General features: G+C 33.9%; 1 protein-coding gene across 1 annotated transcript in view; it reads left to right on the top strand.

Annotated features, from left to right (window-relative positions):
- NFATC3 (nuclear factor of activated T cells 3) overlaps positions 1-15,774 on the top strand; it is a 155,392-nt gene that overhangs the window by 86,679 nt on the left and 52,939 nt on the right. Inside the window, 2 exon segments of the mRNA XM_074286373.1 lie at positions 11,933-12,132; positions 15,240-15,412. Coding sequence (XP_074142474.1) covers positions 11,933-12,132; positions 15,240-15,412 — 373 coding nt within the window.

Below are 15,774 nucleotides of genomic sequence, written 5' to 3'. Positions count from 1 at the left end.
TCACAGTGCTCTATTTACTTTAAAACCTAGCTCTCTTATTCCCCCTCCCCCACAACAACTACCATTTATATAACTGCCTAGTTATACCCAGGTACTTTATAAATATTATTTTCATCCCTTTGTGATTAAAGTACAAATCTCTATCTTTGACCCTAATCTTTCTCTCTGCATTTCTAATTTCCTTTTGGACATTTTCACTTGTTTGTCTCAAAAGTATTTCAAACTCATCATGTGTATTCAATAAACATTATAACAAGGCAAAGCATTATTTTAAGCACTGGGATTATAAAGAAAGTAATGAAATGGTTCCTGTCTTCAAGGAGCTTATAGTCTGTTAGAAGCTATAGTAAAATGAACAAAAACATAAATAATGAAATGCAAAGTATATATAAAAAGTAGTTTCAGGAGAGAGAGAAAACACTAATATCTGAAGGGGACAGGGAAAGATTTCTTGTATTGGTGCTTGAGCTGTGCTTAGAAGGAATTCAAGGAATCTATGAAATATCAGTAAGTGAAGGAAAGTGCATTCCACAAATAGGAGAAGGAGGTTTTCTTTGAAAGGCATGAAGATGGAAAATAAAATATCACTTAAGGGAAATAACTAATGGTCACCTCCTTTTGCTAGAATGAAGATTGAGTTAAGGAGAGTGATATGAAATAAAACTTGAAAAGTACATTGGTAGTTATGAACTATATTGTATATATTTTAAATGTCAATTTAAATATTTCATAGGTAAGAGAAGAGCTTTTCAAAATGTAGTAGTAGGGTAGTGATGAGATCAGATTTATTTTAGTGGTATAATTTCACAGCTATTTGAAGGAAACATTGACTTTTATATTTATATTTATAAATTATTTTTTAATATAAACAGCAAGCAATCCAATATAGGTTAAACATGTGCGATTCTTCTAAACATATTGTAAAGCTGCACAAGAAAAAATCAGGGTAAATGTTTGAGTTCATCACTGTCCAGACAGGGAGCAGTTTTGTGGAGTATGACCCCTACGATTGGGGGTGAGGTTCAGGATCTGTTTCTTTTTCCCCTCCTTTCTCTTTTATGGCATCCAGGAGGGAGTAATTTAAAGTTCGAGACATAGAACTAAGGTACAAATTGAGAAGTATCCAGTATGAAGCAGAGAATTATCCCACATACAAACAGTTATAAAACAAAAAACAAGTTTGGAGTTGGCATGGAATAACACAATACCATAGTGATTTAAAATCACAAAACCTAGATTCATATTTTAGCCTAGCAAACTTATTTTATCTAGCACTAATCTCTCACCTAACCTCTAGCCTTGTTGGAGTGACTTTTAGTCACTTAGTCAATAAACAATTATTAAGTGTAGAGCCAAAAGATAGCCCCTGCCTTCTGGGAGCTGATGATCTAATTGGGTGGACAACAAGAAAACAAGTATGTACAAATAAATTATATAGAGGATAAATAGGGAAAATTTTAAAAGGGGAATCACTAAAATTAAGAGGAATTGGAATAGCCTTCCTATAGAATAATAGTTAACAACCTCAGGTAAAAACTAACAGATCTCTGCTGGCTACATATTCTTAGAAAACCACAAATTAACATTATCTATGTTTTATTTTGCTAAACATTTCCCAATTATATTTTAATTGATTTAAATTGCATGGCTAGAGTTTGACATCTTCCCTGTAGAATATGGCATTTTGGGGCATCGAGGTGGCACAGTGGATAGAGCACCAGCCCTGAATTCAGGAGGACCCAAGTTCAAATCTGGTCTCAGACATTTAACACTTCCTAGCTGTATGACCCTGGGCAAGTCACTTAATCCCAGCCTCAAAAAAAAAAAAAAAAAAAAAAAAAAGATTATGGCATTTTATGAAACTTAAAGGAAATCAGGAAAGCCTTTAGGCAGAAATGAAGAGAAAACATTCCAAGGGGTGGGGGGGGCAGCCAGAGTAAATACCTCGCAGGAATAGCCAGGAAGCCAGTGTTATTTTTAATTTATTCATTTAATAGTATTTTATTTTTTTTCCAATTAGATGTAAACAAATTTTAACATTCATTTTAAAATATTTTTGAGTTTCAAATGTTTTCTCTTCTTTCCCATCATCCCCTCCTTAAAATAGTAAGATGGTGTTTTCTATCCAAAGTGTATTGGGACTGCCTTGGATCACTGAACTTCTAAGAAACAACCTTCATAGTCAATCATTGCACAATTTTGCTGTTACTGTATACAACATATTCCTGGTTCAGCATCACTTCATGTAATCTTTCTAGGCCTTTCTAAATCAGCTTGCTCATCATTTTTTTTAAAGAACAATAATATTCCATTATTTTCATATACTATAACTTATTCAGCCATTCTCCATTTGATAAGCATCTACTCATTTTCCAATTCTTTGCCACCACTAACAATACATTAGTGTCCCAGTTTTCCCATATCCCCTCCAACAATTTATTGTAATATTCTTCTTGGTTCGATTTTCTTGGGGTCTCTGGGAGCAGCCTTCGTTTCAGTTCAGTAATCACCACAAGTTCAGCCAGGTGTTAAAGTCCAAATCCTTTATTGTCTTCTTCAAAGTCCTATCTCTTTCACTTGGGGCTCAGCTAGTTTTCTTAGAGGTCTATCTCTCTTCTTGGTTCCGAGAGCTTGAGCTCCTGCCTCCTTCTCTGGCTTCTGAATCTTCCCCAATCAATCCTGGCTGAGGCTCCTAGCTTATATACTCTCCACTGAGTATAAACCAATCATTATATCATTAGGAAATCATTATTTGTTGTAGGATTAAATGAATGCTAAACTAGATTTAACCATTGTCTCCTCAATTCCACTTAGTACTTTGTTTCAAGTTCTGGCCCATAACAATTTATCATTATCTTTTCCTGTCATCTTAACCAATCTGAGAGGTGTGAGGTGCTCTACTTCAGAGTTGTTTTAAATTTATAGTTCTTTAATCAATAGTGATTTAGGGCATTTTTTTACATGACTATAGATGGCTTTAATATTTTAGAAATGAGGTCTTTATCAAATACTGGCTGTAAAAATTTTCCCCCGGCTCTTGTACTTCCTTTTTATTCTTGTTTGTGTTGGTTTTGTTTGTACAAACCCTTTTTAATTTAAAAGTTGTCCATTTTGCCTTTCTTCATGTTTTCTAGTTCTTCTTTGGTCATAAATTCCTCCCTTCTCCAAAGATCTGATAGGTAAATTATCCCTTGTTCTCCTAATTTGTGTCATTCTTTATGCTCACATCATGTACCCATTTTGATCTTATTTTGGTACGGGAGGAGATATAGGTCTATTCTAAGTTTGACATATTATTTTCCAGTTTTCCCAGCAATTTTTGTCAAATAGTGAGTTCTTATTCCAGAATCTGAGTTTGGGGGTTATCAGATATCAAAATTTCACCTTATTATAGTGTCATGTATATCTAACCTATTTCATTGATCTGTCACTCTTTTTCTTAGCCAGTACCAAATGGTTTGATGATTGCTGCTTATAATATGGTTTTAGGTCTGGTATTGCTAGACCACCATCCTTTATATTTGTTTCCATTAATTCTCTTGATAATCTTGCCCTTTTGTTATTATTTTTTCTAACTCAATAAAATAATTTTTTAGAAGTTTGATTGGTATGGCACTAAACAAGTAGACCATTTAGGTAGGATTGCCATTTTTATTATATTAGCTCAGCCTATCCATGAGCAATTGACATTTTCCCAGTTGCTTAGATGTAACTTTATTTGTATGAGAAGTGTTTCATAATTTTCGTATAATTATTGGGTTTGTCTTGGCAAGTTGACATCCAAATATTTTATTTTGTCTAAAGTTATTTTATTTTTTTGTTTGTTTCTTTTATATCTTGATTATTTTACTATAGCTTTTTTTATACAAAAACATGCATGGATAATTTTTTCAATATTGACCCTTGCAAAAACTTCTGTTTCAACTTTTCCCCTCCTTCTCTCCACCTCCTCCCCTAGATGTCAGGTATTCCTATACATGTTAAGTATGGTAAAGTATATGTTAAGTACAATATATGTATACATATTTATACAGTTATCTTGCTGCACAAGAAAGATCAGATTTAGAAAGAAGATAAAAATAACCTGAGGGGGAAAAAAACAAAAATGCAAGCAAATAACAGAAAGAGTATAAATACTATGTTGTGGTCCATACTTATTTCCCAGTGTTCTTTCTCTGGGTGTAACTGGGCCTGCAGTTATTTTAAAAGGATTCCTTGCTGCTGGGCTTTGTCAGGAATATATAGAAGTGTTGGTGGATTGTGTGTTTACTTTATATCCTGCAACTTTGCTAAAGCTGTTAATTGTTTCAAGTAGGTTTTTGAATAATTTTCTAGGGTTCTCTCAATGTATCATCATAGTATGTGCAAAGAGTGACAGTTTTATCTCCTCATTGACTGTGTTAATTCCTTTAATTTTTCTCTGGTATTTTTTAAATAAATAATAGCTTTTTATTTTCAAAATATATACATAGTTTTCAACATTTACCCTTGCAAAACCTTGTGTTCCAAATTTTTCTCCTTCCCATCCCCTGCCTCCTCCCCTATTCAGCAAGTAATCTAATATATGTTAATTATGAGAAAAATCAGATCAAAAAGGAGAAAACAAATGAGAAAGGAAAAAAATCTCAAGCAAACAGCAACATAATTGGTGAAAATACTGTGTTGAAATTCACACTCAGTTCCCATAGTCCCCTCTGGATACAGATGGCTATCTCCATTACAAGTCTTTTGGAATTGGCCTGAATTACTCATTATTAAAAAGAGCCTTGAACATCATATAATCTTGTATTTGCTGGATAACATATTCTCTCTTATTTGTGTAACTTAGCATCAGTTCATGTAAGTCTCTCCAGGCTTTTCTGAAATCATCCTGCTGATCATTTCTGATAGAATAATAATATTCCATAACATTCATGTACCATCATTTTCTTAGCCATTCCCTAACTGATGGGCATTAGCTCAGTTTCTAGTTCCTTGCCATCATAAAAAGGGCTGCTGCAAACATTTTTTCACATGTTGGTCCCCTTCCCTTTTTTATGATTTTTTGGGGGGGGATTGCAGATTCAATAGAGACATTGCTGGATCAAAAGGTATACCCAGTTTGATAGTCCTTTGGTTATAATTCCATATTGCTCTCTAGAATGGTTGTTCTTTCATAATGTCCTCTAATTCTTCTTCTTACCTTCTCCAAAGGTAAACTATCCCTCATTCTTCTAATTTGCTTATATTTATCAACCTTTATATCTAAATCATTAACCCATTTTGACCATATCTTGGTAGAGGGTATTTATGTTTCATATATTTTTAAGTCTTCTTCAAGTTCTTCCATGAATTCTTTTTTGGCAGGTAACCATTTAATGTTACTCTTTGGGGTAGGAAAGTCCTTGTTTTTTTTTTTTGTTGTTGTTGTTTTTTTTTTTAAATTTTAGTATCCTCCTCTAAAGATCTTCTTTATTATTCTCTATTCCTATAATAACTTTCTATGGCTAGGTTCTTTTTCCTTTTCCTACTCCTTTTGTAGCATTTAGTGGGTGTAATCACCTCTAATTCTGGGGCAAAGAGGAAGAATGCCTCTGTCCTCAGGTGGTCCTCCTTCATTTTTACCCTGACACAGAACCCAAAACCAGGACTTTTTCCCTCCTGCAAGTGTCCACAGACAGCAGTCTTCTTGTCCAGTGTCCAGTCACTGGGAATGTGTTGCTTACTTCTCACTGTATCTCAGAAACATAGCTGGGTCTGTAGTCCTTTTCAGAAGAGCTGCCCTCAATCTTCCTGGATTCTAATGCCAGACTTGCCACCATGTCTGGGATATAAAAATTCCTGGGCTGGAGTAGAGACTACTACTCAATCCATCTAACCTCAGGGTGGCTCATTGCTGTTTCATTGGAATTAGCCGGAGGTGTGTAGCCTGGAACAGAGCCTTCACAGCTCTGTCCCTGGTATTTTTCTTTGGATCTTCTGTAATTGTCCCTGAAGGGACTTTGTTTTGTGCCAATTCTTTATCTGTTTTTAACCATTCTACAATCCCCCTGAGGCAAAAAATTTTTCTTTTTTGTGGGGAAAATCTGGAGAATTTGGAATTTTCTGACTTACTCCACCATCTTCCCAGAATCCTCTTGCTGTAATTCCCTTTCTGACTGATTTATGAAGTTAATTAAAAATTTTGGATAAGAAAAAAGGCAACTTCCCATCCTTGGAACAAGTTGCTTTTCACAGGGATTATCTTCAGCCTTTCTGGCAAGATTAAAAATGTGGCAAAAAACAAAACCAAACCTAAAACCTATAAAATAGTTTTTCTGGTTTCAAAAAAAAAAAAAAATGACAAAATGACAGTTTTGGGAGGAAAACTAAGTAGAATCAGCACAATAAATGATTTATAGTTTTCTAAATGAACTGTCTTCCAGTTAAATTTGTTTGTTTGTTTGTTTTTTGGAAATAGGCTGCCCTTAGAGTTTAAATCAGAGAATCTGAAAGACTATGTAAGAATATCAAATGGATGTGTGTTCCAAATGTAGTAGAACACATTCTCTAATCCTAACCAGTTGGAAAAGTATGAGAGAATTGTGAGAAGAAAAGCATCATTTGAAAAATGGAAAAGTTCCTCAAATAAGAGGAGGAAATCTACTCAAAACTTGACAAACCTCCTACAAACAAGTGTGGCATACCTAAGGAAAGGAAAAAAAAAAACATTAAAGACATCTATCTTCTGTGTATTGGGCACTGTGCTGAACTCTTTACAAATATTATCTTTTTATCAGTTGGGGAATTCTTACTCCATTTTATAGATGAGGAAACAGGCAAATCAAATTAAGTGACTTTTTCATAGGGTCACAAGGATGGTAAATGGCTAGATTTGATCTCAGGTCTTCCTGACTTCAGGCCTAGCACTTAAGTCATTGAACTATTTTTAAGACCATCTTGTGAGGAAGGGTACCCCCAAGTTTTGATAACAAAAGTTCTTTTGATTATTTAAAGGGCTTGGAAGCCAGGTAGAGGATTGAACTTACGCATCATGATATCACAGAATCTCACATTTGGAAGGAATCTCATTGTCTAATCCATAGTTGAAAAGGAATTCCTCTTACAAGAGCCCTGACAAAGGTTAGCTGGCCCTTAAGATATCCAGTGAAGAGGATAGTCTACTATCTATTATCTCATGAGCTATCCATTCCAGTCTTGGAGAGTTGATGAAAAAAAAGTTGATGTTTCCATCAAACCTAAATTTTCTTCTTTGCAACTTCCACCTCACTGTTCTAGTTGTGCCCTCTGGAGCCAAGAAAAACAAGTCCAGTCCTTCCAAGTGACAGATTCAAATATTTGAAGATAGCCATGATGTTCTTCCAAGTTATCTTAATGTACTCTGGGTTAAATATTCTCAGTCCCTTTCATTGATCTTCTTGTGGCATGATCTTAAAATGTGGTATCTAGAACATAATATGGTACTGTGTGTGTAGTATGATTAATACAAAGTTGAGTGGAGATATTACCTGCTTTTTACTGGAAGCTATACCTCTCAGTGCAATATAAACTTGGTTTTTTTTTTTCTCTGTCATATCTGACTATTTCATGTTATCCACCTTATAGTCCCTTTATCTTCTCGAGTCTTTTTCAATCAAGCTGATATGTAGCCATGTCTCTCCTATTATGTACTTAGGAAATAATTTTTTTTTTTTTAGATCCAAGTGTAAGCTGGGTATGTTTCTATTAAATTTCATGTTATCTAATTTGGCTCAATGACCTAGCTTGTTCAAAGTTTAAAAAACAAAGTAACTGGGGCAGCTATGTGGCACAATGGATAGAGCACCAGCCCTGAAGGCAAGAGATCCTGAGTTCAAATTTGGCCTCAGATACTTAACTCTGACTGGCTTGAGCAAGTCACTTAACCTCAACTGCCTCAGCAAAAGGCACCTACTACATGCCAGGCTCTGTGCTGAAAGATAGGGATACAAAAAATAAAATAAAATAAAAAGACAGTAAGTGGGAAGGATAGTAGAGCAGAAGAAGACCGATGGCCAGAAAAAAATATCCAGACCTTAGACAAAGTAACAACTATTTTTCATATAATATCTTAGTTATTCCATCCATCTTTACATTTTTTTCAAGTTTGACAAGCAAGCTATTTCTCTTTATATCTCAAGTTGTTGATTTAATTTTTTTTTTTAATAGAACTGGTTCAAGCACATATTCCTGTGGCATTTCATTGCAGGCCTCATTTCAAGTTAATATCAAACTTTTTTTTATTCAGCTATTCAGCCAGTTTGGAGTATATTTAATTGTTTTAAATTCTAACCCACAATTTTTCTTTCCTCCCCACACTATATCTTAATAGTATGAAAGACTTTTTCATATGCTTTTTGAAATCCTGACCAAACTATATAGCATTCCCTTGGTCTTCCATTTTAATTACTTCTTCAAAAAAAGGAAACAATTTTCTCCTACCTATCTTCTCAGTCTTGCAGTCGCATGCAGTTGTTCTGAATGTGTCTATTACAAATTGCATATATTTAACCTTTGTTAGATTGTTTGCTATCTTGGGGAAGGAAGGAGAAAAATTTTGAACACAAAGTCTTTAAAAAATGAATGTTGAAAACTATCTTTACAATTATTTGGAAAAAAGAAAATATTATTGAAATTTTTAAAAATAAAAAACAAATTTATGTTACACATCTTCAACTGAGCCCTCAGTGCTGCTAGGCAGTTCTGCTGTACCTCCCTTAATTCACTGTCCTCCTCTTTATTGTGACTCTGCTGAAGCTTTTCATTCTTTCTCAAATCTCCAGTGGCTCCTCCTCTCCATTCTCTTAGCTGAGAAACTTGTATTTTACAGAAAAAAAATTTCTTGTGAAGAAAAAAATTGAGACTAGTTCCCGAGAGCTCCCTTTTCTCCCTTCTTCTTCATCTCTTATCACTCAGGTGTGTTCTACTTTCTTCATGCCCATCACACATGGTGAAGCAACTAAACCCTATTCCTGTTCAAATGATCCAGTTTTATCCGACCTCCTGCAATAGACTGCTCCTTCATTCCAAGGTTTTTCATTATTTTTAATCTCTCCCTGTCCACTGGCTCATTTTCTATTGCCTACAAATATGCTCACATTTCTTCTATCCTAGAAAAAAAAAATCTTAAAAGGTGTCTTAAACTTTTTATTTCCAAAATAAAACCAATTATTTTCCTCCCAAATCCTTTCCCCTCCTATCTTGACCCTGTTGCTGTAGTGGGCAACATCATCTTCTCAGTCCCTCAAGATCACAACCAAGGAGCCATCTTGTATTCCTCACTTCTCTCTCATACCCTTCCATCCTCAGTATCCAGTCTGCTGCTAAGGCCTCTCATTAATAGCTCATGAGTGTGCCTCTTTCTCTCCTCTCACACTACAATCCCTTTAGTACAGGCCTTCATCACTTCATGCCTAGACTATTGCAATAGCCTGCTGGTGGATCTCCCCACTCTAATCCATCCTCCACTCAACCACTAAAATGATTTTTCTAACACTTATGTTTGATCATGTCACCCCTTCCCTCAATCAACTTCATTGGCTCCCTGTTGACTCCAGAAACAAATACAAAATGCTATTTGGCATTCAGAGCCTTTCATAATCTAGCCTTCTACCTTTCCAATCTATTTATACATTAGTCCCTGATACATATTCTTTGTTGCAATGACATTGGTTTCCTGGTAATTTCTAAGGTCTGGACATTTTTTTCTGGCCATCGGTCTTCTTCTGCTCTACTATCCTTCCCACTTACTGTCTTTTTATTTTATTTTATTTTTTGTATCCCTATCTTTCAGCACAGAGCCTGGCATGTAGTAGGTGCTTCATAAATGCTTTTTTATTGATTGACCTATGCTCACAAACTAATATATGGAAGATTTAGAATTTGAATTAAAGTTTCTGGCTTCAAGTCCATATCTTTCTACTGTAATTCCTTAAAAGCTAGCTACTGAAGAGAAGTTGGATAGAGAAAAGAAAGAACATTTCAGAGTAGGAAACAGAAGGAAAGTTTATTGGCAAGGATGAGCATAGAGTTATTATTGGACTGACTTGAGTATACTTGAGAAAGGCTTGTGAATTAGGGACAAATTATGCAGGACTTTGAAAGTTAGTTATATGGAAAAATTTTGAAGCTTTTTAAACATTATTAAAATAAGTATATCCTTTATAGACACTAGCATATACGATAACTTTCTTTAGTCATTAGGTAAGTGCATAAAATTAGTCATATGGCCCCAGAGGTTTTTTTAAAGTTATCCTTTCTTTAATCTTACTCCTTAATTTAAGTTTATCTCCAAGTATAGATATCAGTGCCTTGAGCTGAAGAACCAAAGAGCTATTTGGTGATACGAAGGTAGGGGTAGATGATCTTTACAAAACAGGACAGGCAAATTCCCACAAATCTGCCTCTTAGTAAAGTCTTAGAGCACTAGACCATTACTGATTGTCCATAAGCTCTCCAGATTTAAGTCCTGAAAGAGAGAGAGAAAGAGACCTTGAACTTTTTACATAGTTGACTGAATCATTAAAGTTGACTGCGTGTTATTCCTCAGCCTTTTTCTCTTCCCTTTTATCTGACCTGTAGGGTACCACTTCATACTTCCTGTTTGCTTGTAATGATTATGTCTGTTTCTACAATGTTGATTGAAAGAGGAAAATGCATCTGAAATAGTTAAAAATAGGAAGCTGTAATGTATAGGGTTTCAATGTAGTGCATAATAGCAAACACTTGGAGGAACTTAATAAATGAATGTTGAGTGATAAAAGTGAAAAATCTGCAACTAAGGTAAAATTATTCTACCATTATCGAAGCATATTAGCCTTATTCCCTAGCTATTGCTGTATGTCTTCTTCTGTTGTAGCATGACAAAAGCTAAGAAACCTAGAATTGAGTAGTAAAATAGAAAAGCAGAAAATTTAGCTATTATTTTAACCTTTAAAATAATAATGCAAAAGGGGGAGCAATAGTTGGTATATATATTTTATGCAGAAAATAAATAGTTTAAAATCACATCAGCAAATTGCATCCGCTTTCACAAATCAAGGGTACTTTGCTTTCTCAAAAAAAAAACCATAATACTTGGGATGGAGCCAGAGAACAGCTTACCTCTTTTAAAATTATTCATTTAAATAACCTGATCTTTAAATGGAAAAATACTTTACTTTTTTGCTAAGTGGTTTTCTTTGTTATGTGGTGTCAATAACTAATCAGAATGTTAGTTCAGCAATAATGTTTATCAAAAATCTCAAAGAATGGTAATTACAGTTATTCACAATATTATTGAATAACAAATGACTTATCTCAAATTAAAGAAGTAAGTTTACTTTTTATTGACCTATGAATAAACTTCCTGATAGTCAAATCCAAAAAGTCTTTAAATCCCTTCTGTGTGTTAAAATATGGGTCCTGAACAGAGTCTATTGAAAAAGTATAGAGTATGGTCCTTTCCCTGAAGAGCTTACAATAAAATTATAATACTGACTTCTCTGCATCCCTGTTTCTAGCATATTCTGCTTATATGCAATGTATTGAGAATCCCCACTTACTGCTTACTCCAAACAGGTTCTAGCTTTTCAGAAATAAAGTGCTTAGGAGTTGTGGTATATCTCTTCTGCTGCTCTGAGTCCTTTATCACTGTTAAAAATATATATATATATAGATATAGATAGATAGATATAGATATATATACTCCAAATTTGGAATCTATGACTATTAATTTATTTAAATCACATTTTATTCATATGTTATAAATGCAACAAATATAAGACTTTGATTAATCAGTCGAGTATGTATTAAATGCCTATTATTTGTTAGACTCTGTGCCAGGAGTTGAGGATACAAATAGAAACAATGAAATAGTAAAAAAGTAACTATACTATCACTATTCTGTTATACTTTGGAAATACAAATTTTTTTTTTTTTTTTTTTTTCTTTTTAGCTCCTGGGCTATAATGAAAAACCAATAAATCTACAAATGTTCATTGGAACAGCAGATGATCGCTACCTAAGACCACATGCATTCTATCAGGTGCACCGAATCACTGGGAAGACTGTTGCTACTGCTAGCCAAGAAATAATAATTGCGAGCACAAAAGTTTTAGAAATTCCACTTCTTCCTGAAAACAATATGTCGGCCAGGTATGTTGTTTATCTAATTCCATCTGGACTGGAAATTCTATGATAATGAAGAAAAAATAAGAGAGAGAGAGAGTGTGTGTTATACAAATAGCCATCATATGTACTTCATTTTTGCTGAATCATACTATTACATTGGGGGGGAAATATACAAATATATGTATATTTTTAAAATATTCTGGACTGTAAGCATCTCTAGTTAACCAAATAGGAATAAATTTGAATCATCCTTAATTGGGCTTGCTTGTAATTTTTAGCCCTGCTTTAGACCAAATGTCATTGAGGTTCCCGGGAAGAGATCCAAGAAAATTGGCCAGAAAGACAATAATCTTAGAATTAGAAGTCATTTGGTCTACCTCCTTCATACAAATAAGGAAATTGAAGCCAAATAGTATAAGAAACCTGTAGAAGGCACCTAGGGAGTACAGTAGCTAAAACACTGGGCCTGAATCAGGAGAATCTGAGTTCAAATCCATCCTCAGACAGCTTTTTCAGCTGTAACACAATTATATTACCTATCTTTTGGGATTGTTGTGAGGATCACCTGAGATATTTGTAAAGCTCTTACCATAGTATTTGGTGCATAGTAGGATCTTGATATATACCTATTCTCAATTTCATTGGTGGAGTTGAAAATCTGAACCCAGACTTCAAATCCAGGATTTTTCCTGTTATATTTCTTCCTTTCTGTATATGGTTTAGATTAAGATGTGAGCACAGAAATTGCTGCCACCACCTATATTCTCCTCTAACTTACTTCTCTTTGGAGTAACAAGCTATGAAAGGTGATCTTGTACCAGTGCTATCTATCTATCTAGTGATTAAAGCTTCCATTAACTGATTTCCTTCTCCACTTCACCCCCCTCAGCTTTCTACCTTCTTTCCCTGTAATTCAGTGTTAATTGTTGAGGCAAAAAAAAAAAAAAAAAAAAAAAAAAAAAACAGACTTTGTAATGCAGATTATCATATGTAAAAAAAGATAGAGACAGTATAATTTAGAGAGTCTTAGAAGCAAGGTAGCAACAAATGGGCTCAGGACAAGCTTCTTACATAAAAAGATGAGGTTTTAGTTAGGAATAACATATGTCAGTCACTTAAAATTTTATCTTATCTTACCTTAAGATCTGAGGCACATTTTATTTTATTTTTATTTTTTAACTCCCCTCCCCTCAATTTTCAAATTCACATATAGCTTTCAGCATTCGTTTTGTAAGACTTGTGTTTCAAATTTTTCTTCCTCCCTCCTTTACCTCTTCTTTCCCCAAGACAACAAGCAATCTGATATAAGTTAAACATGCTGAGGCACATTTTAAATAAGACTCTTCTTTATTAAATGGCATATGTACAATTGGGACTTAAGACTTACTCTTTCCCTCCTCCCCTCTTAAATTTTTAACAACTTTAGTTGAATGAAAATTTGTTGCCTTCTCAAATATGTAGTTTTAAATAGCACTTAATATATTTCTCTCCTTCCCCAATAATATATACAAGTGGTACAATTTGACATCTCATTCAGAAAGCAATAGCAAATGATCTAACTCCAATCTAAATCTTCATAATTTTTCCTCTTTATAAAGTGAGGATTTTGAACTAAAATGAATCTAAATGTCATAAACCAGAATCATTGCCTTAAACTTTCCAATACCCTACGTAAAATACTGAATTTTGTCACGTTAACATGGTTAATCACTGCTCTTATATCTTAATAAGTATCTCTAGAACTGGAAGAACAGCAGTACTTTTTTATAAAACTTTACTACATTGCTGCAAATGGTTTTTTTGAAAATCTCATTTGTTTTCTGGTATTTTATCTGTACATTTGAAAAAGATTTTAGATTTTAGAAATTCACATTAGAATATGAAACAACTTACCTAGCTTTCTCTCTCAATTCCTCTTCCCTTAATTTTCATTGCTAATTATCATCCTTTAAGCACTCTTTAGGTTTTAGGGTTACAGATTGGTTTCTTACTACAGATTGTGCCATAAGATAGAAAACAAAGAAAGAAAACAAAGAAAGCTATAATCAGAAACAACAGGGAGCAATGAAAACTAACTTAGTGGGGGGCAGCTAGGTGGCGCAATGGATAGAGCACCAGCCTTGAATTCAGGAGAACCCAAGTTCAAATCTGGTTCAAATCAAAGTTCAAATCACTTAACATTTCCTAGCTGTGTGAACCTGGGCAAGTCACTTAACCCCAGCCTCAAAAAGAAAAAAAGAAAACTAACTTAGCTAATTTTAATTTTTGACCAGTACTCTATTGTTCTTATCCTTTCTTTATGTGAATAACAGCAATTTGCTATAGTTGTTTTTATTGTATATGCTTTTGGCTGGCCTTATATGTTAATTTAGGCTGTGTTATTTTTTTTTTTTTATTTTTTTTTTTTTTGGGGGAGGCTGGGGTTAAGTGACTTGCCCAGAGTCACACAGCTAGGAAGTGTTAAATGTCTGAGATCAGATTTGAACTCGGGTCCTCCTGAATTCAGGGCTGATGCTCTATCCACTGCACCACCTAGCTGCCCTCTAGGCTATGTTATTAACAATATTAGCCATTGCTTAGAAAATTGAGTTTTAACATGTAATGGTATTTATTGATACATACACTAGTCCATAACTAACCTTTAATTGATATAGCTTCACAATTGTACTTTCAAAAGCATTCTATTATTTTAAAAATTCCTTTGATCTTCCAAATAGTACAATTTTTCTTCCTTTCTTATCCTGGTTTTAAGTTATATGATAGTTGAACCATAGTTCTTTTCTAACACTGGAGTGTAAAATTGCTAGGGGCTATTCTAAAATATTACCATTCTAATTATGAAATATAACTATGGGTTCTCAAAGACTATACCAGTGGAAAGAAAATATTTTGGCAATTTCTATCAAGGTTTTAAATATGACTATAGCAGCAACATATTTTGTCTATTGCCTTAGGACTAGTCTCGCTAAATATAGAAAGACTTATTATTAGAAAATTAGCCAATAGCTGATGATTTTATTTGTCTATAGAAACCTATAAAAACAAGATTAAAAATACATAACTAAAATTGCTGGGTTTTCTAGGACTGTTGCTTATGAATCAGAAAGTAAAGTATTATGTTTTTCCTCTAGTATTGATTGTGCAGGTATTTTAAAACTTCGCAATTCAGATATAGAACTTCGAAAAGGAGAAACTGATATTGGCAGAAAGAATACTAGAGTGCGCCTTGTCTTTCGTGTACACATCCCCCAGCCTAGTGGAAAAGTCTTGTCTCTGCAGACTGCTTCCATACCTGTTGAATGCTGTAAGTGAGTATGATGGTATCTATTTAAAATTTCCTTAACAAGCAGTAGATTGTCTTCTCTTCATTTGCTATACAAAGGTTAAGTCAGAAGAGCAAATTTAGACATAGAAATTGAATAACCTTCTGTGATGATAAAGTAAGCAGGCTGATTTTTATGTTTGGTTTATAAAAAAATACGATGCAATAGTAAATTCAAAAATCTTGATTCTAGCCCCATGCCTGAACATGTAAATGAATAATGGTGGTATAACTATATCCCTAAATTACATTGTCTATTGTAATTAAATAATGTAAAATTATTTTTAAAATCCTACAAGTTTAGCAATAAAATTACTGCTAAAATGTTAATTTATTAAGTGTAA

Source organism: Sminthopsis crassicaudata, chromosome 2 (assembly GCF_048593235.1).
Source record: "Sminthopsis crassicaudata isolate SCR6 chromosome 2, ASM4859323v1, whole genome shotgun sequence".
Taxonomy (NCBI): domain Eukaryota; kingdom Metazoa; phylum Chordata; class Mammalia; order Dasyuromorphia; family Dasyuridae; genus Sminthopsis; species Sminthopsis crassicaudata.
This window is presented reverse-complemented; position numbering and strand designations above follow the sequence as displayed.